At 39.0% G+C, this 24,277-nt stretch overlaps 1 protein-coding gene across 1 annotated transcript; it reads left to right on the top strand.

The window, feature by feature from the left end:
* The first annotated feature begins 3,760 nt into the window (after positions 1-3,760).
* On the top strand, positions 3,761-22,802 carry LOC107284973 (keratin, type II cytoskeletal 4-like). Its single transcript, XM_029283566.1, has 13 exons — positions 3,761-4,243; positions 6,802-7,013; positions 8,374-8,434; positions 9,801-9,896; positions 11,689-11,853; positions 12,237-12,362; positions 14,314-14,534; positions 15,739-15,771; positions 17,457-17,594; positions 19,053-19,095; positions 21,143-21,255; positions 21,465-21,547; positions 22,039-22,802. The coding sequence occupies exons 1-13, from the start codon at positions 3,761-3,763 to the stop codon at positions 22,800-22,802; spliced, it is 2,538 nt and encodes an 845-aa protein (XP_029139399.1).
* Positions 22,803-24,277: the final 1,475 nt, after the last annotated feature.

The raw sequence follows: 24,277 nt of genomic DNA, 5'->3' as shown, positions 1-24,277 counted from the left end.
ATAAGTTAAGGACTACCCAACCGGTCGTAAGTCGAGGACTTTCCCTGCCCGGGAGCGCCGCACATGCGTGGTTCTGCCCCCTGCGCCGGCCGAGGCGTAGCTGGCAAGCGGCAGAGACGGAGCAGGCCGACCATCAGCTGGCCCAGCCCAAGGGAGGTAAGGCACCCGCCGGAAAAGGGGGGAAAAATGGTGGACAAAAAAAATGGCGGACAAAAAAATGGCGGACAGCCTTGCTTGGCGACCCCCATGAAATGGTCGATCGACCCCAAATGGGGTCCCGACCCACAGGTTGAGAACCACTGGGCTAGTTAGGAACCTTAGGTGAGATGGCAGCAATCAATCAATCAATCAGAATAATGCTGGAAGGGACCTTGGAGGTCTTCTAGTCCAACCATCTCACTGAATGTTACTCTGGGAGATGTACAATGAATCCATAAAATAACAATATTAAATCAGAATGCCATTAAATACACTGGCATTATTAGGTTAAATGAAAGCATTCAATGTTATGAACAGTGGAGCCACCTCAAGAGATCACCAATTCTTGGAGACCCTGATGCCTGATGACACAGCCAAGTTTTGAGGATTTCCGGAAGGATGAAAGGGAAAGGGCCAATCTCACCATGGAGAGGGTGAAGTTCCACAGACCGGGTGCCATGACAGAAATAGCTCATCTCCAGGTACTTTTCATTGTTTTCATTGAAATTATTGTAACTTTTGAATTTCTGGATTGTCTTTATTATTGTTAGCCATGGTTGCATGGAAATTAGTTTAACTTTTGTATTTGTTGAATTGCCCTGTGGCGAGTTGGCCGTGGCAAGCTGTCCCATTCTGCTCCAGTATTTCACCAGATGTAAGTCATTAATAGTCCACAAAGGAGGTGATCAGGGAATGAGTAATCATAGCAGATGTTGTTGGATGCTGTTGGCTTAAAAAGGAAAATAGTACCTCAAGATTAAGGGCAATTACAGGAGACCTAAGGTTCCATTTCATGTACTAGGAACAAAATAAAGGCCAAAAAAAATATGTCAGAGCATCATAATTCAAACATTATAAAATGATCATATTTCAATTCCTGATATATGTTAAATAAAAGTATATCCTTCTGTTTCCTTCCTCATAATGAAATTGAACAGTTTTAACTAAAACCAGTTTAAAATTTGAGCTATTCTTAGATCTGGGAGGATATGCTGAATCTTTTTATCCATTCTAAATATCCCAAAGCTGTTGAATTAAAATTAAAATTTTCAGACATGTTAATTCACTCTAGTAGTTGAACAGTTTGTGAACATCCTTACATTTTTTTGACATTCTACCCATTCCCTCAGCTATCAGAAGACTATATTCAAGACCATTCCACATCATTATAATAGCTCTGTTAATGTAACTAAGTAGATAATCTTATTTTTTTTCAGTTCTGGCAGACATGACAGAAGAAAAGAGAGTCCACTCAGAGGCATGGTATCCACAGCAGTGTCAAAATGATGCACAATGTCATGACAAAACCCTGCCCTGCTTGCATCCCTGTGTCTGAGGCAAATCTACGAATCTTGATCCATCGTGGTGTTCAGATTACAGGTTTCATCTTTGTTTCAGAGACAACTGTTATCTTTAGGGAAGAGGTCATTGGGATAGCCCAGGGATAGGCAACCTTGGCTCTTTTATGACTCGTGGACTTCAACTCCCAGAATTCCTGAGCCAGCATAAAAGAGCCAAGGTTGCCTACCCCTGGGATAGCCTTATCACGATTAAAATGTTTAACAATACTCACACATGTCTAGGAATTGGGGGTAGGGGGTGGGGTGAGAGAAGTACTTCTATCCATATAGCTGTAGTGATGTTAACTAGAAAATGGCATCAGGATTACAACTGTTTCTTTAGCAACCATTTGAAATTACAGCGATACTGAAAAATAGTGACTTATGATTTTGCACTTATGACAACTGCACCCCCAGCCTCCTTTGGAAGAGGCCTCTGGGCTGTAGCAGACTTTCCTCAATCTGCTATAGATTCTCCACAGTTTTAGGCTTAGAATGTTTTTTAAGCATCAGTTAAGATGACAACTGCATCCCCACAATCTGGTGATCAAAATTTGAACACTTGGCCACCGGCATGTATCTACAATATTTGCAGCATCCTGGGGTTCACATGGTCACCGTTTGTAACTTTCCTAGCTGGCTTTTGACAAGCAAAGTCAAGGCGGGGAAACTAGATTTATTTAGCAACCACATGATTCACTTAACAAACTGCAATAGTTTGCTTAACACCTGTAGCAGAAATGTAATAAAACTGGGTGCAACTTGCTTCACATCTGACCTGGTTAGCAACGGAAATTTCAATCCCAATTGTAATCGTAAATCGACTTCCCAGACGATATATACTTCTGTTGGGCTGCTCCCAGTTTATTTCTGGCTCTGTTTGAAATACTGTTGTGCTGTATTACAATGTGTGTGGTGCATATGAGCTCTGTGTTCTCTTGAAAACTGATCGAAAAATGGATGTGAGTTTTAAATATAGAAACACTGAAACAGGGACCTACAAAATAAACTCAAATGAATGCAAAAGAGATTACACCACAGAGAAATTACTTGGTGGTAAACTCTATTAATAGTCTGGCTCCATAATATTGAAAATTAGTCTATACTTAATTTGAATGCTAGGAGTGCTTAGTGTTGGGAGGATACTTGCATTTTAACTACTGCCTATGTGGGAAGAATAAGACAAATGAGTTTTGCTTCAACTCTAAAATCTCATCATTAAATAATAATTTGTGCCATGGTGTCCTGAATAAGCTACATGCATCCTAAATAAGCTACATGTATCCTAAATATAGTGACAATGCATGTTTATAAGAGTTCAGTATTAAAAGAAAGGCTGCATTTTTCCCTTTTCCACCTCTGTTCCCAGTTTTAATCCAGCTCCACACTCTTATAGATAAATTAAGGATAAAAGCGTTTTATGTTTAAAGTTCCCTTTCTGTCAAGTTTATAATGACTTATGTGCCAGAGTAAGGTTTACTATGACTGAAAAAGCAGAGCAATATTTTGTGAAGTGGGTTTTATAAAATTATTCTTTATGGGAATTTTATCTCTGTGTCTGTTTGTTTCAGTTTGTGGGTCTTGGAAAAAAGAACCTTAACTTCTGTGTTAGCTATGAAGTGTAAGAATATGATTTTTAAGAGATAGGACAATAAGTGCTTCTGTTTTAATATTGTTCTGTTTTGTGAACTCAATTTGCCCTAAAAACAATACTTTTAAAATTATAAATAAGATTTCTATTAATTTTCCTCCTTCTTGGTATGACTATATGTACATCACAGTTTTTTTGTTATGCATGTTTTAACTGATACTACCATAAATTATTTGATACTAGTAAAATAGGATCTTAACAAGAGAGAGCTGAGCTGCAGTGTTGCAGAACATCCATACTCTCGGTTTACTGAATGTGGTCAGTAAAGGAAGAAAAAACTTCCTTCAGTTTCTTTGTAGCCTGTAATAATGTGAGGGAAACAATTTTCAGACATCATATGTTCTGAACAAAGCTTGCAAACAAAGCAATTCCTATCTGCACTTTAAAAAGCACTTCTGTCCCTGAGGCAAGCCAAACCCGTGAAAGTTCCTAAATTAAAATGCTAAACCAATCAAGGACACCTCCACAAGTATATAAGCATTTGCTTTGAGGTCTTGTGCTAGAGGACTGCACTCTCTGCTTTGCTTCTGTAGCACCTGTTCCCTTGGATCAACCTTCCCGTCTTGTCCCAATGACTCACCAGGTGTCAGCAACCAGGAATACCTTCCTAAGTGGAAGGGGGTTCAGCTCTGTCTCTGCTCTTGGTGGACTCGGTGGACACAGGACCTATGTCGCCTCTGTGCGCCATCCCGTTGGCAGCGGAGGTGAGGTCCATGGTTTCAGCAGTCAAAGTCTTTCTAACATGGGTGGAAGAGGAAAAGTTGCACATGGTGGTTACGTACTTGGATATTATGGTTGTGCAAATCATGGTAGCCCTGCCTTTGTTGGCCCAGTGGGTCATTATGGCCCTAGAGTTTATGATTCAGCTGGAAACTGTGGGATTTTCGGTGGACACTCAAATGGCAGGGGGGATGGCATCCATGGAGTCAGAATCAATGAGAAGCTTCTGAAGCCATTGCATGTGGGAGTTGACCCTCAAGAACATATTGTACGTGATCATGAAAGGGAAGAAATGAAGAGCCTCAACAACCAGTTTGCCTCCTTCATTGATAAGGTGAGATAATTGGTTTCTCTTTGACTTGAAGTTTTTTTTAAAAAAAAAATGGCATAAAGTTCCATGAGATATGCTGTTTCACCAGATATTTGAGCGTTTGGCGTACATTATCTTATCTCTTAATATATGGTACATTCTTTAAAAATGTCTGGATTTCCAAGTTTTCTCTAATGCCCATTTTACTAGCCATCAAATTAAAAGCAATACAATTTAAGTAACTCAGAATTTAATATGTTGATAATTCTGTTACTTAAATCAGAGAGCAGTTCTAAAATGGAGAGATCCATAGCAGAGCTTCTGTTGCTTCCTAAGGAATCTTGGTCTGTGTTAGCCAGAGTACAAAAGTATGGTGCTGGGGATCTTTTTTCTCCTTTCATATTGGTTTACTTAAGAAGCCATTCAATATGCCACCTATTTCTTGTTCCATTGAAGGAAGTATCAGGAAGTGAGGGTGTGGAGTCCTGATGATCTTGATCGTCTGTGAAACACACAAACCAAGCTACTCTGCCCATTTGATTTACACTATTGCAAGCTTTTCAGGGCTACTGGTGGGGAAAATTCCAACTGTTACTCAAAGACATCCTCTTTGGGCTTCTATTTTTACTCTAAGGGGAGAATGCAATATAGAACTAAAGTCTAAGTGTTTAATTTTCAAAGTTGGCAACTAATAGTATTGGCTTTATTCAATAAAGATTGATGTTGAAAGACTAAATGCTTCTTTTGAAATGTGAATCTGCTGCATAAACCTTGTGCTTACTCATTATCAGTCCCCCATGTATTGAATCATTAGTTCATCATTTCAAATTCTACATCATCCCATCATTTAATTTTTTTAAAAAAATCACCCTTCAAATATCTATTTGTTTTGTGCCCAGATTTTCTTACTATGCAATTTTGTATGCAACTTTCTTATGTATGCATATCTATCTATCAACCATCTATCATCTATCAATCTATTTATCTATTATCTCTCTCTTTCATCTATCTATCCATCTATCCATCTATCCATCTATCCATCTATCATCTATCTATCTATCTATCTATCTATCTATCTATCTATCTATCTATCTATCTATCTATCTATCTATCTATCTATCATGTATATATAAACATAAAGTTTCTCCAAATATAACATGTATTTTTTGAGTCAGAAATATGTCAGATATTAGCAGACTCTTGACTTATATTTCTACTTGTGTAGCAATGGATTTCATTTAGGTTGCTAAGCTAGAGGAAAAAAAAGATGGTTACTTTCTCTGGCATTGCTATTTTCATCTGATCCTTTAGACTTTTCATTTGGCTCTGTATTCTTTTTTTTTCTACTTGGAATTTTAATTTACTTTCCTAGATGAGTGTATTGAAAGGACTTGCCTTTTGGAAAGGATTCATACTTTACAAATGAAACTAGTTTTAGTGTTCTGTACAGTGACGTTGCCTGGAAAAGCAAATCAAGAATGCAGAATATGTGCTCTTTTAACATGCTTTGGATTATTATATTTTGTAATACTACAAAATGCACTTTTGCATATATGCCAGATGTATTAGATTTCAGCTCTCAGCCCAGCACACTTGCTATGAACCATGAAAGAATGTGTTCCAATTATTGATATTTATTTATATTTTATTTATACCTATTTCTACAAATGGCCATCTCAGCAGTGCAGCTCTGGGAAGCTAATAAGAATTAAAATACAATATAAACACAATATATTTAAAAATATTGTTCCCAACCAATTAGTAAAAAGTGGCTCATAAAAACATCCTTCATCAATGGCATAGGCTCAATTACTCTCCTGCCCTCCATGCTTAGGAAAATTAATATGGAAAAATTCAATAATGAAAAAGAACAGTGATTTTGACATCTACAAGCCTTTGTTAAACATTTTACAGGCAGATGCAAGGGGATTCAGGTTTTCTAGAGCTGTTCATACAAGATTTACTTTGCTCGCAAAAATATGTTTATAATGTGCATTGTTGTATGTGCTTAATATGTATTTAGCTGTAAATGTTTATGCTATTTAAAATATCATTTTAATACAATTCAATACTAATAAAGTTTGTAACTCAGCTTACTCAAAGAGATAAGGGTTCCAGCAACAACCAAGCAATGTCAAACTGATGTTGCATGAGGGATGATTAAGTCATTCAGATGCCACCATTAAGTCTTTGTACTCCAAAGTCTTTTTGGAATCACAGTATGTGATGGTGACATTGGTCACACGTGTATTTGGGTCCCCCTTTTCTTCTCTGCAGATGCCCAATATGCCTCATTGTTTGTCTTGGAAGTACATATCCTAAAGCTCCAGAGTTTCAAAAAATTGAGCTCTGGTCCCAGAGATCTCTAAAGGTTAAGAAATTGTAATGTGTACTATGACAGAAGTAAGAAATTAGTAAGCACATGGTTAGAGAGGAATCATATCCATAATTAACTATATTTAATTTTAATGAAATGCATATAGAATGAAAGCAGACCAAAGTAAATTTTGTTTCAGAAATAAAGTGAAGTCTTGAATCGTTATCTAATTTATGATATTGTTGGGTTCTGATTTATGAAATAGGTCCGAAACCTAGAGCTACAGAACAAAGTCCTTGAGACCAAATGGAACCTTTTGCAAGAACATGTCATTCCAGCCAAGAAAAGCCTTGAACCGTATTACGAGAACTTCATCAGCAACATGAAAAAGCAACTGGAGTGTCTATTAAATAACCAAGAGCATCTAAGAAATGAAAATGATGGCATTGAACAGCTGGTGGAGGACTTCAAGTGCAAGTAATGTGAGGGTGATCAGGAGGAGGGGGAGAGGAGGAAAAAGAAAATAGTGTTGGAAAAAGACAGAATCTGAGTCTCATAGAATTCTTTAACATGCTCATCTGGGATACCCATTGGCACTAACATGGAACTAGATAACTAATTTTATTCAATACTTTCAAAGCATGTAGCAATTGTCTTAATTAAAAAGAGAAGACCAGAAATGGAAATTGAAATAAGTTTTTTTTTCAATTTTTACTTTCTTTCTTTAGGAGCTGGAAAGATATAATATTTAAAAGATTTTAAAAGAGAGTTAAATCAAGGTGGAATTAATGAAATGTAATCTACAGGAAATAATTTCCTACAATGTATTCCTAAAAATGTTTAAAATTTTGAATAAGGTAAAAATTATGTCTTCCATAGTGCTCAGTTCTCTTGTCTTCTACAATATCTCTTTATTGTTTGATTATAAAAACTTTTAAACAGGCTTCTTAGATTTATTTTTGTTCTCCAGTCCAAACACAATTGCCTTTTTAAAACTTTCCAGCACAATTTATATACTGATTAAAATATAGAAAATAATTGTTGAATTATGATCAATATTTAGAAGTTTCATGAATTCCTTCCAATTGTACTGCAGTACAAAGAAAACTTCCCTGAAACAGCTTTTACTAAATAAATACATCTTTGTTGCTCTTTCTGCTAAAGAATTCCTAAAGGCACTTGAATATTCAATGCTTTTCCACGTCTCATGAAAATTTGTATAATTTTTTTTGAAAAATGGAAGCCAATCAAATAACCACAAAGAGAAATAAATTACCCAGCTAGTGAGCAATGCTCCATAGGATGGAATAAAATACTTTGGATTCTTTTACAAAAATAATAGCATGACAATTTCTTTAAAATTTATATCCCACCTTTATTATTTCTATAAATAATTCAAGGCGATAAACATATCTAATACTCCTCTCTCCTCCTATTTTCCTTACAACAATCCTATGAGGTGGGTATGATTGAGAGAAACTGACTGGTCCAAAGTCACCCAGCCAGCTTTCATACCTAAGGTATTATGAACTCACTGTCTCCTGGTTTCTAGACTGGTGCCTTAACCAAACCGGCTCTGTATTAAGTATAGTATATGTCTATATTATTAACATTATACAATATATATTATGCATTTTAATCATTACATAAAAAAAAGAAAATGGTCAGTAAAAGAACAAGGAAACTAATGAGCAAGGGCATTCAAAATAGGCAAATAGCCTAAGCAATTTACTTCATATCATTTTATGGGAAAGGTAGTCTTTATCCTTTTCTGACTTGTTATGACTCACAGAGATTGCTTTCAATTGTACACAGCTCTTATTCCATATTTCCACAGCTATGAAGAGGAATTCAAAAGACGGACAGATGCAGAAAATGAATTTGTGCTGCTCAAGAAGGTAAGATTTCTGGATTTAATGCCTTAAACTAACTAAATTTCTACTGCAAAAGAAGGCCTTCCTTCCTTCCTTCCTTCCTTCCTTCCTTCCTTCCTTCCTTCCATACCCATTCTCTATTGCTGTAAGGGATCACTTGCCATATTCCCCAATGAGTGATTCTCAAGGTGCCATTTTACCTATGATAGATGGACCTCTCTCTTTTTTTCAGCAGGAAATGAAGGGCATCCTCACATTTTCACCATAGAGAAAACACACGAAGTGAACTGTTTTTGTCTTAAACTCTATTGAAAGTAAATCTGCTAGCAGTGTGCCTGTATCCAGATCACTGGGAACAGTTCAGATCCCCACATTTGGAAAAGTATAATAGAGCTGGAACAAATACAGAGGAGGGAAATCAAACACAAACTAAAGAGGGCTTCACTTATACCCACTAAAGACCTGGGTGAAAGTCCTTCAAGACACAGTAAGGTGAGGGGGCTGTTCAAATTTCAGGGGAACCTCATTCCAAAGGGTAGGCATTGCTATAGAGAATGTGCTCTTCCAGGTCCTGATAGATGATATTGTTTAATCAAAAGAACAGAGCATGCCAACTGTACCAGATATGATTGGCTAAGCAGCTATTAAGGAAGACAGGCAGTCCCTCAAGTAACCATGCCTGATGCCATGTTGGGCTTTATAGGTAATGATCAGCAACTTGGATCACATCAGGAAGTGAATGGGCAACTAGTGCAACTTGCAATGCAGAGATGTTACATGAGCATACCAAAGCAAGCTCACCATTGCCCTTGATGCTGCATTCTGGACCAATTGCAGCTTCTGGATGGTCTTTATGGGTGGCACCACATACAGTGGGAACAGAGCTCTGAGGCATCCAAGACTTAAATGAAGGTCTGAAAGGCCCTCTGATCCAGGAAAGAGTGCAACTGGCACACTAGTTGAAGCTACACAAAGGCCTTCCTGGACATAGTTGCTAGTCCAAGAAGATACCCCAAATTGTGTGCCATCCTTGAATGGAAAAGGTAGTGTGGGATATTTGTCCTACTTTCTTTTCTATTTCATCAGACTTTCTTTCTGCCTGTTTTCATAATTTCTGCTCTATTTTGAGAACCAGCTTTAAAACTGGTTTACCTTTCCCCTTGAGTCAGCAGCATCTCCACTGTTGTGAATTGAGGGCATTCAGTTACATCAAGACAGGCTGGATCCTTTGGGATATACAGCTGTGTCTTTAAGTGGAAGTGTTAGGCTCTACTTTTCTCCCTACACCCCAAGGATCTACCACCCTGCTCTTCCTAATGATAGGGTTGCCTGACCATATAGAATATTTAGAAATTAAAAAATGTTTAATTAACTGTTCTATCATCTTCAGGATGTAGACTCCATTTCTCTGAGCAAGTCAGAACTGGAGGGGAAAGTACATTTGCTGAGCGGAGAATTGGAATTTCGCAGAGGTATCTATGCGGAGGTAAGAACAACCCTGGGTTTATCTTAGATAGAATTGACTCATAGGGGAAAGAATATGAACATGTGCTCCAGTCCAAACAAGCTTTCTTGCTAATTTGGATTTCCAATGCCACCAGCCACACAAGGACCAGGGAGGACAGGAACCTTTCTTTTGGTGATCTGTAATTTTCTAAAGAAAAACAGCTGGGTGAAAATTAGATTCACAAGCATTTATTTCATGTTCCAGTATTCATTATAAAAAAGCAGTGCCCATTGATGCAGAGAAAGTGGCAAGATACAAAGAAAGGAGAAATGAAATCTTTTAGAACTGGCTCCAGCTCTGTCAAAATAATTTGTGAAGGGTCCCTTTGCTTGGCTTTACTATTAGTTGATCAATCATCACGGCCGCAATTTATACTTACTTATTTTGTGGATGTTTTTCTTCTTTTTAATGTCTTCTAAACTGTTTAAATTGTAAGCCACTCAGAATCACTTGGCTATAGAAACTGAATAAATAAATTAGCTTTCCAATGAGCTCAACCAATCAATGCTCCTAGAGTTGGGTTGAAGTATCTCAGAATATTCTTCCCTCAAGTGGTTTGAGTTTCTATAGGAGCTAATGTCCCTTTCAGTATTCTTAATTTTTTTGATACAACGATAACCACCATTTTTATTGTCGGCATGCCTCAAAACAGCCCTAGCCTTGAGCAATATGAAAAGGCAAAATAGTCACCAGGCTGACACAAAACTGTCACTCCAAGGTGCAAGCCAACCCTTTTACCATTAAGTAAAACAATCATGTGCTTTGGCCATCAAGGAAAGGGGGCATGACAGAGATTTTTTCCCATAGCTATTTGTTTTCTTATAACAATGTCATTAAAACATACAGAAAACATGTTGAAAATCTGCATTTTTTTCAATTGCCCTAGTTATAACATTTGTTTATATTGCAAATTACTGTTATTTTGTGTTAAAATATTTTTTAAAAAAGGTTTATATTTAATATAGTTGTGGGGTTCAACTTGAGAGATGGCATGAAAGAATTTAATTTTCTTAGCATTTACACTTATATACCACTTCACAGTGCTTCAGAGCCCTCTCTGAGTAGTTTACAAATGTCAGCATATTGCCCCCAACAATCTGGCTCCTCATTTTACCAAACTGAGAAAGATGGAAGGCTGAGTCAATTTTGAGTCAGTCAGGACTGAACTAGTGGCTGTGGGCAGAGTTTGCCTGCAATACTGCATTCTAACCACTATGTCACCAGGGCTATTGTAATGCTTTGACAGTGGAAGCAATGGAAGGGCCAAGGGGTACCATCATTGGGCACTGCTTAGGGCAGGGGTGTCAAACTGCCAGCCCACGGGCCGGACGCGTCATGTGGAAGCCACACCCACCCCATTGCTGGTAATGGCAAAACCGGCCCGGCACGTTGCGCGACGTCACGTGATATCACGAGTTTGACATCCCTGGCTTAGGGCATCAGTTGGTGTTAATCTGGCCTGGTAAAAGGCCAGTGGGAAGGATTACCACTTGATTTCAAAAGACAGGAAGAACATACATTATATAGAGCAGCAGATGTTTCATCAGGAAAATAATCACTTGTAGTTGCAACGTTCTTATTAAAAGATGAAGAATATTGTATGCGTCACTAAATCAGCAAACAGGATATTTTCACCTATTTCATTTAATGTAATAGCTTTGCAACAGCTCTGGCAGTCAAGTCATATGTCATGGTTTTATGTTAATGTAACCCTGGTGGTGTGAGAGCCTTTGCTACCTGGTTCAGCTATAGATTTTCTATGATCTTGCAGGAATTAGCACAGCTCAGTACCAATGTTTATGACACTAACATCCTCTTGCAAATGGACAACAGCCGAAACTTGAACATTGACAGCATCATCAAAAGTGTGGAAGCATGGTATAAAAATGTTGCCCAAGGGAGCAAAGAAGAAGTTAATGCTTTTTATGAAAACCGAGTAAGTTATGGGGACATGGGGTCTTTGTATCTGTTTGGAAAATTATATGGGTCTTATGGAATTCATTCCATTTTTCATGTCCTTTCCCTGACATTCTCCAAAACATCTACTTGGCAAGTTCCAAAGGAACAATATTAATTTATGAAAGATTAATCCATTCTCCTTTTTCTCTGTCCCACCATTTTTGTCCACCTAAATTTTCTCTTGACCCTGTTCTTTTTAGCATGTCCCTTAGGTCAAAACAGGGTGAAATTGGGGATGCCTAGAACCACCACTGGCTTTTGCATTGTCCTCACAATCCAATAGGAATTTATCAAAATGTAAATGTGATGGCAATATTATTAACATGTGTTTGTTTGTTTTTTAATTGTCTTGGATATCAGTTCCAGGAGCTTCAGCAACAAAGAGGGAAATATTCTCAAACTCTGAAGATCAACCAGCAAGAGATTGCAGATCTGACTCGTCTGGTTCATAAACTGCAGTCTGAATATGATATTATTAAAAAACAGGTAGGGGCAACCCGGGTGTGTTATTCCTCATCTAGAAGCTGTGTGTTTCAATATACTTATTAAAATTATTTCTGGAAACCTCCAAACTTGACAACACTTTTCGTGAATATTTCCACTAGTGTTGAAATATACTGTTTGTGTTCAGCACTAAGGAAAACATTGGCAATTTGTTGAAATTGCTGTTTTTATTTTTATCTCAACTGCCCTCCATAACAGCATTATCACATCTGCTGGTTTGCATACTGACACTACAGCTTCACACATGACAGGAATATTTATATCCACTTTTTATGTCAAACAACAAGCCTTCTTTGAGTAGAATAGTTTAAACAAGAATAAAAGCAAGCTTGGGCATCTATGGGAAGATGAGTGATATCACACATACATTTGCACCATAATATCAAGATGCAACTGACCTGAATTATGTAATTTGCATTATTTGTGTGTGATGGCATTGTGACATGTGTGGTGTCATCATCGTGGATTTCATCAAACTCCTGTAAATATAAAATTCCTTTTCTCCCCTAGATATAAAAGTAGTGGTGATTTTAACAGATTCTCTTTTCCACAGTTGTTCTTGCTTGATTCCATTGTGAGCCTATAATCCTCCTCCAATCAATTCATATCCTGTTTAGTAGAGGATATGTCTCTATTTGAATCAGTAATACTATTGAAGGCCCCTTCTCTTTGAGGAATCTTCAACTGAGGTCAAATTTAAAGATAAGGAACCAGAAGATAGCAAGGCGGGACCCTTGAAATTGTCCATCAATGGTCAATACCTGAGCAACAGGCTTAGCAAACCAGGGAGTTTGCCTAGTTAGTTTTCTTCTCCAAACTGAATTGTGGTCTATTTTTATCGATGCTGAAGCTATCAGATATAAGTAAGACTTTTAGGCAAATCTATGTTATTTTTTGTCTACTTTATTTGGGATTCATTTCTCATTTTCCTGGCAAAGGATGATTTGCCAGTCTATTCCCATGATCCAAACATATATTAAGGCCTGAAAAGTGCCGAGGTAAGGCCTCACAGGAAGGAGCTATTTTAGGAAGAGGAGGACTTGTGAGCCAGGAAAATGAAAGTCAAGAAACAAGAGATGAAAATGAATAGAAAAGAAGGAAACGAAGCCCTGGTGTTTGTCAAGGCGCCTGAAGGCAGGACGAGAAGCAACGGATGGAAACTAATCAAGGAGAGAAGCAACCTAGAACTAAGGAGAAATTTCCTGACAGTTAGAACAATTAACCAGTGGAACAACTTGCCTCCAGAAGCGGTGAATGCTCCAACACTGGAGGTTTTTAAAAAGAGACTGGACAGCCATTTGTCTGAAATGGTATAGGGCTTCCTGCCTGAGCAGGGGGTTGGACTCGATGAGCTCCAAGGTCCCTTCCAACTTTATTATTATTATTATTATGACTCTTGCTTCAGTATTTTTAATATTTACTGTTCTTACTGTAGGATACTGAATTCCTCTTGCCTCTTTGAACAATCTGGATTTTGTGGCCAAGTTCTTTGTGTTTTTTCATTTTTAACATCCTATTCCAACTTTTCTTTCTGTGGTAGTGGATTCATTTTCTCTCTCTTCCTATCAGGTCCTCTTGGACTATACTTTTCCTTCTCTTTCTTTTCTTTCTCAAAGCAATCACGGTTGAATCACATTTTTTTAAAAAAATATTGATGATGCTTTCATTTCCCCATTCCACTTAGCTCAACTATTATTTCATTTTGACTGGCTGTCTTCTCCCAATTCTAAATTAAAAAACAACAACACTAAAACTCAAAATGCTACTCAGTTCTTAGCCTTGCCATTTTTTAAAATTATTGGCCTTCCCTTCAAGTCTGCCATCTGACATGTTGAAAATGTATTGCTTTTTCTTTATTCGCATTATTACACATCAGCATGCACCCCAGTGCCATTTCCCTATTCATTTATTCAGTATTGCTTGTTCTGAACAGGTTAATGGTTTCCAAACATCCGTTTGTGAGATCGAGCAGCATGGAGACTGCGTTCTGAAAGATGCCCGGGATAAGCATATTGATCTGCAAACTGCTGTACAGAAGGCCAAGGATGATTTAGCAAGGCTGCTAAGGGATTACCAAGAGCTTCTGAACACCAAGCTTGCTCTTGACATTGAAATTGCTACCTATAAGACATTGCTGGAGGGAGAAGAGACCAGGTGACTATGAATTACATTCAATATATCTCAAATTGAATATGAGCAACTAAAAACTCCTGATTCTTTTCTCCTCGTTTTAATTCAGGCAACTTGGTCTGCTAGTATTTCTCGGAAGCAGAAATTTGTTCCTAAATAAACTTTTGCCACAGGGCAAATTTTGCCTGGAAGTCTCTCTGAGATATTTTTCTTGGTATTCCTGAGATTTTCTTCATGTTGTCTAGCTTTTCCAAGGTGGAAATCTCTAAGCTGCAATTAGATTTGGCTTTCGGATCAGATCTTGGGCATGTCTATAGTTAGGTCTGAAGGGCCATACATTTGTATTCTTTCCTCCTATTGCCAGGAAAAGGTGCTGAGCAGGGGGTTGGACTAGATGACCTCCAAGGTCCCTTCCAACTTTATTATTATTATTATTATTATTATTATTATTATTATTATTATTATTATTATTATTATTATTATTATTATTATTATTATTATTATTATTATTATTATTATTATTATTATTATTATTATTATTATTATTATTATTATTATGGAAGTTTTCCTTTTTCTGTCATTGGTGGTCACAAACCAATTGGTGGATGTGCCAGGATTTAATAACGTATACAGATAGTCCTCAACGTACGATGACAACTGAGCCCAAAATTCTTGTTGCCAAGTGAGATGGTTGTTAAGCGAATTTTGCTCCATGTTATGATCTTTCTTGCCACAGTTATTAAGTCACTGCAGTTGTTAAATTATTAATAGGGTTGTTAAATGAATCTCTCTTCCCCATTAACTTTGCTTGTCAGGAGGTCACAAAAAGTGATCACATAACCCCAGGACACTGCAACTATCATAGATATGAACCAGTTGCCAAATTTTGATCATGTGACCGTGGGGATGCTGCAATAGTTGTTAAGTGTGAAAAACGGTCCTAAGTCACTTTTTTTCAGAGCCATTGTTACTTCAAATGGTCACTAAACAAATAGTTGTAAGTCAAGGACTACTTACCAAGGACTGTCTTGTATAAATACCTTGTGTTTATGATTTTCAGCATAAACGCATTCCAACAGCTTTATAAACCAAGCTCACCTCAAAGAAAAATTGGCCAATTACCTATTAATTACAAAAAGCCACAGGCAGGACAAGGATCTGGGGTGTCTGTCTGAAATAAGTCATAAGGCAATCTGATTGCAATAGAATCTTCTTTTTCTCCCCATAGGATACACTTGGGAAATCCTGTCTCTATAGGTAAGTAAAAAAAAACATGAAAATATGGTGTGTTATGTCATCAGTTGTATGTCTGATCTTCTTTTTAGGGATTGTGCTTATGCTCTAGTGCCAGTTTACTTTACTTTACTTTTTACTTTAATTATATTTATATACCGCCCTTCTCCCGTAGGACTCAGGGCGGTGAACAGCATATTAAAACAGGTACAAATACAAAATACAAAGAATACAAAAAATATAAACCCCTATAAAACCAATTAAAAACCAAATATTAGTAGCTGTTATCCCTATTAAAATTATTCTTAAAATCATCCCTAAATAAAATCCTCCCTAGGTCAGGCCCGCTTGCTGGAAAAGCCATGTCTTGAGGGCGCGGCGGAAAGTAAGGAGATCCGGAATCGTCCGGATCTCGGGGGGCAGTTCGTTCCAGAGGGTGGGGGCACCCACAGAGAAGGCCCTCCCCCTGGGGGTCGCCAGCAGACATTGTTTGGCCGACGGCACCCTGAGGAGACCCACTCTGTGGGAGCGTACCGGTCTATGGGAAGAAATCTGTGGCAGAAGGCGGTCTCGGAGGTAACCAGGTCCGATGCCATGGAGCGTTTTAAAGGTGGTAACTAACACCTTAAAGCGCACCCGGAAGACCACTGGTAGCCAGTGCAGCTCGCGCAGGAGCGGTGTNGTGCTCCTCAAAGGGAGCCCCATGTAGAGAGCATTACAGTAGTCCAGGCGGGAGGTGACGAGAGCATGAGTGACTGTGCGCAAAGCGTCCCGGTCCAGAAAAGGACGCAACTGGTAAATCAGGCGAACCTGATAGAACGCCCCCCTGGTCACGGCCGACAAATGGTCTTCCAGTGTCAGCCGTGAATCCAGGAGGACACTAATTGGGTAGTGAAACCTCTGCAAGAAAACCACCAAGCTCAGAGAGTACTCAAGACCCCACAGTCTTCCACCTCCTCCACTCTGCAAGCCTCACTCCCTTCTAGCACCAGTGATATTACCTAGTTTGAGTAATGAAACGTCTGCAAGAAAACCACCAAGCTCAGCACCCAGGACCCCACAGTCCTCCTTCTCTTCCCCCTCCTCTCCACAAAGCCCCCTCCCTTCTAGCACTGATGATGTTCCCTAGTTAGGGTAGTGAAACGCCTGCAAGAAAACCACCCAGCTCAGAGAGTACCCAGGACCCCACAGTCTTCCTCCTCCTCCTCCTTCTCCTCCTATCTATAAAGCCTTCTAGCATGGATGATGTTCCCTAGTTTGAGTAATGAAACGCCTGCAAGAAAACCACCAAGCTCAGAGAGCACTAAGGACCCCATAGTCGTCCTCCTCCTCCTCTCCACAAAGCCCCCTTCCTTCTAGCACTGATGATCCCTAATTAGGGTAGTGAAATGTCTGCAAGAAAACCACCAAGCTCAGCACTCAGGACCCCACAGTCCTCCTCCTCCTCTTCCTCTTCCCCCTCTCCACAAAGCCCCCTCCCTTCTAGCACTGATGATGTTCCCTAGTTAAGGTAGTGAAGCGCCTGCAAGAAAACCACCCAGCTCAGAGAGCACCAAGGACCCTCCATTTCAACCCCGAGCTACAAATATTTCTCCTTTATTGCAAATCAGGTTTCATCCTCTTAGATTGGATCCGCCAGCAACTTAGGAGATGGGGGGGGGGAAGGTTTTTTTATTTTTTTAGGCTTGTCTCTTGACCTCCTCTCGCTTGCAGGAGGGATGATCCCTACTGGCCAGAAGCCAAGCGGATGGCAATGGACGATCGTCACCGTTCCGATTTCGGCCGCCAGGATCGGTTCCATGACTTCGATCACAGGGAGCGTGGGCGGTATCAGGGCCATCCTCTGGACAGGTAAGCCAGGGAACGGAACGTTTTGTTTTCCTGTCGGGGAAGTTCTTTATTCAACTCCCAAGTGTACTTGCCCAAAAGTGGATCGCAGGTAGTCCTCACTCTGTGATGATTCCAAGTTACTGTTGACCCCCGCAAAAGGTACATAATGCCAATTTCAAAATTCCGGCAGCCACAGATGCTTCCCCCCCCCCCGATCATGTGATCCCATTTAGGGCACTTGGCAACTGGCTGTTCTGTCCCAGCCTACGTACATCCTTGTTACTTCACAAAGACAACCCCTCTTTTAACAGTAGACTGGAAAATAAACCCTTTTTATTTGAGTTACGGACCTAATCATTGTCCCAGAAAACAAAAGCAACAGAACACTTTTCCAAGGGAGACCTTGTCCAAAAGCAAAACGGAGCACACGAGTCAAACAGGAAATAACTCACAGGCAAAATAAACAGACCATGATCTCTTGATACTGCCTCCAGCAACCAGCCCTGCCCACACATTCCCTTTTTGTTACGCAGCCCCCAAGGCATGGCTTCTCACTGCTTTCTCCTCCTCCCCTGGAGTCGCCCCATTGCCTCCCTCTGTCCTACTCGTGAGACCTGCCTATGTGTACGAGAGTCTCTGAGGGTCTTCCAACTGTGCTTCCTCCGAATCCACAAGTCTTAAAGTTGCTAAGTTTGGAGAGCCCTGATCTAGAAGAAATTCTTTTTTCAGTTTCTAAGGACTTGGAGAGAGAAAAGGGTTCTGATTAAAGGGCCTAGCAGACACAGATATTAATATATAATATTCTCAGCTCAAAATATATAAATTAATATAATATTCCAACTCTCTGTAGGTCAAATATTCAGAAGCAAAGTGCTCTTCGGGTAAAATTCAGACCATTTCTTTTTCTCTGCAAGGGATTCAGCATAATTTTTAGAAAAAACTATTTCTCATCGTAACTCTTGCTTCCGAATATTTGAAAATTGGGACCAGAATTTCCACTGCTAAGCAAGGAGGTTGTTTAAGTGAGTCATGCCTGGTTTTGCAATCTTTTTGCCACGGTTGTTAAACGAATCAGTGGAGTTGTTAAGCCAGTTGTGTAACTGTTAAGCAAATAACGGCTTCCCCCATTGACTTTGCTTGTCGGCAGCCAGGTGAGAAAGTTGCAAGTGTCAATCACGTGACTCCAGGATACTGCAACCATTGTAAACACATGCTGGTTGCCAAGCACCCCAATTTTGATCATGTGACCTTGGGGACACTGCAAGAGATGCTTAAGTGCAAGGATCGGTCATAAGTCACCTTTTTCAGTGCCGTCATAACTTCGAACAGTCACTAAACGGAATGGTTCTGTAAGTCAAGAAGTACCTGAAGAAGCTCTTTGAGAGCCAGCCTTGAGTAATTAGTACAGCGTAGGTTATGTATGACACTGGGGATCAATCCAGGGCATAAATTTGATATGACTGTATTTTATTTTCCCAGGAGAGAAGGGTCCCGGGGAATGATGGGAGACCGAGAAAGGCAGGTGAGTCGTGTTCATTGTGCATTTGAAAGGAGGAAAGCTTGGGAGTGAGAACAATCAATCAGTGGAACAACTTGCCTCCAGAAGTTGTGGGTCTTCCAACACTGGAGGTTTTTTTATGATATTTTATTAATTTTCCAATTTTACATTTAAGTATTTAAAAAGCAACGTGGTGGCTGGGTTAACCAATAGTTCGATAACAAAATCTTTAGTACCAATTTCAAGTTACAACATCAAATATTTCCTCTTTTTCCCTTATCATTTGCTGTCTTGTATTTAAGCTAACACAGTTCTTATTATATCAACTCAGTAAAAACATCATTATTACATTTATCAATAAATTTTTAGCTTATACGTATCTTGATTATTTTTTTACATTCAATCTTCATAAACAATCCATATCCTGTTGTTAATTTTTCCCCAATTTTTAGTTTCCCATCAATATTCCAATTTAACCTTTAATATTTATAATTTTCAGGCTTATTTTTTTTTCCTTTTAGGTCTAATTTTTAAATATTAAACAGATAAAATCCTTATTTTCAACTAATTTCCAAATATTTTAAATAATGACCAGATTTCCCCTTATCTCAACTTCTCCCTTTAGCCCTCTAATTAATAATATGAAATCCCCTCTAATAAATCAAAACCCCAATTTTCTTCAGCCTTATTCTGGCTTTCTTCCTTTGCCAACTAGGCTTCCATATCAGTGCTTTTAGATCACCAAATAGATCTCCCTCTATTATTATATATGTCATTTGAAATAAAGGAGACCGTTTAATTGCCATTTTTTGGGAAGGACTAGACTGGAGGTTTTTAAGAAGAGATTGGACAGCCATTTGTCTGAAATAATAATCGCATTTTCTGCTTGAGCAGGGGGGGTGGACTGGAAGACCTCCAAGGTCCCTTCCGACTCTGTTATTTTGGGATGGTATAATAAGGTCTCCTGCCTTGAGCAGGGGGGTTGGTTTAGATTACCTCTGAGGTCTCTTCCAGCCCTATAATTCTGTGTTCTCTGCCATTCCTAAAACAGAAGCTTCAGGTTTCGATTTTATAGACATTTTCAAAATTTTCTGGACCAACCTAAGTATCTGGTTCCAGAATCTCTTCACACTCTGGAGCACTTTTGAGAAGGCAGTGCTTTGCAGCTCTTGAAAGCAGACCTTTAAAAATCCCAATGCTTGTGAGATTCTGGTGTTTCTTTTCGGGCAGATGAGCCACCAGACAAAACAAGAACTCGTTGAAATGCTTACTGCAGCCTTTGTGTCTCTGCCCTACCTTTGACTTCCCCTTGTACTAGGGCAGGGGTCTTCAAACTTGGCCACTTTAAGACTTGTGGACTTCAACTCCCAGAATTCCTCAAGCAACCATTCTGCTTTGGCTCAAAGAATGGATTACACTGAGAAATAAACGACTTCTCTACTTAGAGGGACATGATCTCCAACTAGGCTGGCATGTGTTTATTTGGTATGAGAAAAGCAAAGCACATAAATATTTTCAAAATCATGCCATAAGGAATGTACTTACTGCTCTCAGAGTGGGAGAGAATTAAACATAAAATATATATGAAAATACCCGAGTGGCTTTCAACAATGGAAGCATTTGCATACCCAAACTTAATTAATTATGATAAACTTGTTAGCTATAAAGACATTTTGGAAAAGACGGAAAACGTAAAGACAGGCAAACTCTTCAACAACAAGATATTGACTTAACATGGTGGTCCTATTTACAAATTCAAACAAGATACGAAAAAGATGTAAAATCAATGGGATTTTATAAAGATCAGACACCACTTGATAAAATGTTTTTAAAAACGGACGAAAACTTGATTAAAAAAACTTTATAAATTTCTGCTAAATTGGAAGATGGAAGAGGAACAAGTAAAAGAAACAATGATAGAAGTCCACAAGTCTTAAAGTGGCCAAGTTTGGAGACCCCTGTACTAGGAAAAACCTGCTGCATAGCTTCAGAAATCTTTGCCTGCACCCCTACCTAACATTCCTTCATATGCCAGTTGGATAATTGTTCTTGTCTCCTTCCCCTCTTTCAGCACTATGCAGAGGAACGCCACAGGGATCCAGACCGCCACTCCAGAGAAGGTTGGGGCAGCTACGGGTCGGACCGGCGCATGAACGAGGGGCGGCGAATACCTCCCCCGTCCCGGTGAGTGGCTTCCATCGGTGATCACATTCAAATGGCGTTGAGTCCAGAAACCAGTTAAATACAAACAAAGACATGGGTGCAGGGAGTCCTTGACTTAACGACAGCAGCCGAGACCAGAATTTCCCTCATTTAAGTGCAACTGTGTCATTTAGCAGTGGCAATCCCTGCCCTCTTGATTGCCATGGTTAATTGAATCCGTCGATCATTAGATTTGGTGACTTCATGCCAGCTTCCCCACAGCCAAAGTCAAAGTGGGGAAGCTGGCAAGAAGTTGCAAGTCCCAGGCTTGCAGGTGAGTAAGTGGCTGNAATAAATAAATAAATAAATAAAAATAAATAACAGTAAAAATAAAAAAATTAAATCCAAATAACCTTTGCACAATAAAAATCCTGATTAAAAAAAAAATAACAAAAACCTAAAACAAACTCAACAGCTAAAGACCTGACAGGAGAGATGCATTTTTACCAATTTCCAAGAAATTGGTTTTCTAGCTAGTATGATCAAATGGTAGTCTTCTTATTTCTTATAATCAGTTTATTCCCATTTTTGTGAGGATTTTCTCCAGTGGGCCAACTTTTTCTACAAGAAAGCTCTATTTTTATTTTTATTTTTAAGTTTACTTTGGAAGAAGCGGTAGAACTGACCCATATATCACTTTCATTACACATTCTTGAAAGTGTTAAAGCGATAGTATTGAGAAGATAAGGTGGGAAATAGGTTTCCATAGGTCTCTGGATCCGTCCGCTGGATCACAAAAGTTGACTTTTCTACTTTTTCTTGCAGATGTGATCAAACCTGGGATAGAAAATGCAGTTGGATCCTCATTTTCAAGTGGATATGCTCCTCTGGGTGGAGGATATGGTGGAGGATATGATATGGGATTTGGTAAAGGATATGGAGTGGGAGGTCAGGAGAGAAGCAACAGGAACTACAGCTCCAGAAGTGCTGGATTTGATCAAAATACTGGAAGGAGCAATATAGCTCCTGGGAATAGATCAGCAGATGCAGAGTACTACCAAGGAAGAGGATATAGCTATAGGAATGAGTCCTGCTCTGGTCATCCCTCTGCAGGCATGCGCCAGTTCTCAACAGAAGAGGCTGGTAGAGGTGCTGGCCATGGCCCAGGTGCAGGATTTAGCTCAAGAACTGCCTATGGATCAGTTTGCGGTGGAGGAAGGGGATATGGGTCTACAAGTGTGGTAGGGAATTGCCCAGATGGAAACTACCCTCGTGGAGGTTATGAACCCTCAGGGGTTGCTGCATTTGGGGATGGAGGGTGGTACTCCCGGGCAGGAGTCCCAATGGGGGGTGCAGCTGAAGGTAACCCTGCCTCTGTAGGAATAGGTGGGGCAGCAGGAGGTCCTGCAGGAGTGTGTTACTCTGGACCACTAGGAACTTCTGCAGGGGTGTGTTATGCTGCACCAGCCGGAACACCTGCAGGGGTGTGTTATGCTGCACCAGCAGGAACATCTTCAGGGGTGTGCTATGCTGGACCAGTAGGAACTTCTGGAGGACTGTGTTACCCTACAGCTGTAAGACTTTTTTAAAGAGATTGGGACAGTCTTATTTTTAACAATCAGTAATCAATCTACTATAAGGCTGACAGCACAATAAAAATTCAAAAACTTCTCCTAAACCCTTTGGAACAATGCCCATGACGAGTTATCCGTTCTGTATTTGATCTTAGTGAATCTATTACTTTAAGCAAGACATTTGTCACAGAATCATATACGTTCCTTCTATCAAGTCAGCCATTTTTCTATGTAGTTTTGGCACTGGCTGTTTTCTTAAACCTACTCTTACTAACATTTTATACTAATGTTTTATTCACATATTTGTATTAACTGGAAAACAAATGCATTGGTTTAGGAGAGGGGTTGCCTTATTTTTTGAAAAAGTTATTTAAACTAATTTGACTTTTTACCCCAAATTTATTTTATTGTTATTGCTATATAGCTAATGCAAGCATACATTTGACATTCCGAAGTATTTATTCCCTTCTGATGCTTAGATTACTTTGCTTTCCCGCTTAGACTTCTTGTGGTGATTGTGTGAGTCTGTTTAACAAGTGGAGTATGCTAGCATAAGTAGAAAGCAAAATGCTACAAGGAGAACTTAATTTCAGAAATCAGGATTAACCAAAACAGCAACCACTTATATTTCTGATAGATTAGTGCTACAAACTAGTACAGGGGTCTTCAAACTTCAGCGTGCCTGGCTGAGGAATTCTGGGAGTTGAAGTCCATAAGTCATAAAAGGGCCAAGTTTGAAGACCCCTGAACTAGTACAATGTGCATACCATACAATTATTGTCAACAAAGGGCTGTCATGATGAAAAATAGATAATAGAGATGTCAGAGATCAATAGATATAATGAAGGACAGAAAGAAAAGTTCCAGAACTAAGAAGTAAATTTCAACCTTTTGATTCTCAAAGACATTATACGAATATTCTTCTCCCTTCATATACATAATAAAGACTTCTACATGCCTGGTTACGTAGAATAAAGTTTTCTACATGTCTGATCATAAAGAGAATGTTACTCCTTGTCTCCTTCATGAATATTCTTTAAAAAAAATGAAAATCATAACTAATGGTTTTCCTAAATACATCCCATCTTCTTGGGCATAATAACAACTACATAGTTGTTGAAGTTCCCTAGCTTATAATAGCAGTCAACCATACAAATGGTAGTTTTTGTCTTAGAAATCTGATCTGGGCAGATGAACTATAATGAGTACAACTACTTTGAAAGAACAAAAAATCCATTCCCAGATATATTTTTTTAACCACTGTTTAGAATTAGATTGTAAAAGTTCTTCTTCATGGAGTTGGATTCTCAAATCTTCTGCTTTCTACAACTGAAGTGTTTGGGGATGTTGGCTATCTTGCCATGATGCATAATCTTTTTATAGTATTGCATTAGGGACTGCATGTTGTCAAAAAGCTTGTGTTGTTCTCTCCAGCAAATGAATAAAAAATTAAAACACTTTCCAGTTACACTTACCTGTGATTGATTGAT

This window comes from Protobothrops mucrosquamatus, unplaced genomic scaffold (genome assembly GCF_001527695.2).
Source record: "Protobothrops mucrosquamatus isolate PMUCROS unplaced genomic scaffold, P.Mucros_1.0 scaffold_67, whole genome shotgun sequence".
NCBI classification, from domain to species: Eukaryota; Metazoa; Chordata; class Lepidosauria; order Squamata; family Viperidae; genus Protobothrops; species Protobothrops mucrosquamatus.
This window is presented reverse-complemented; position numbering and strand designations above follow the sequence as displayed.

Bases quoted from the DNA above. Each gene is read 5' to 3' on its own strand.
- LOC107284973 (XM_029283566.1), top strand. From the start codon at position 3,761: ATGACTCACCAGGTGTCAGCAACCAGGAATACCTTCCTAAGTGGAAGG. The intron at 15,772-17,456 runs GTAAAAAAAAAC...TCTCGCTTGCAG, and splicing joins AATCCTGTCTCTATAGGTAA to GAGGGATGATCCCTACTGGC. The intron at 19,096-21,142 runs GTGAGTCGTGTT...CCCCTCTTTCAG, and splicing joins TGGGAGACCGAGAAAGGCAG to CACTATGCAGAGGAACGCCA.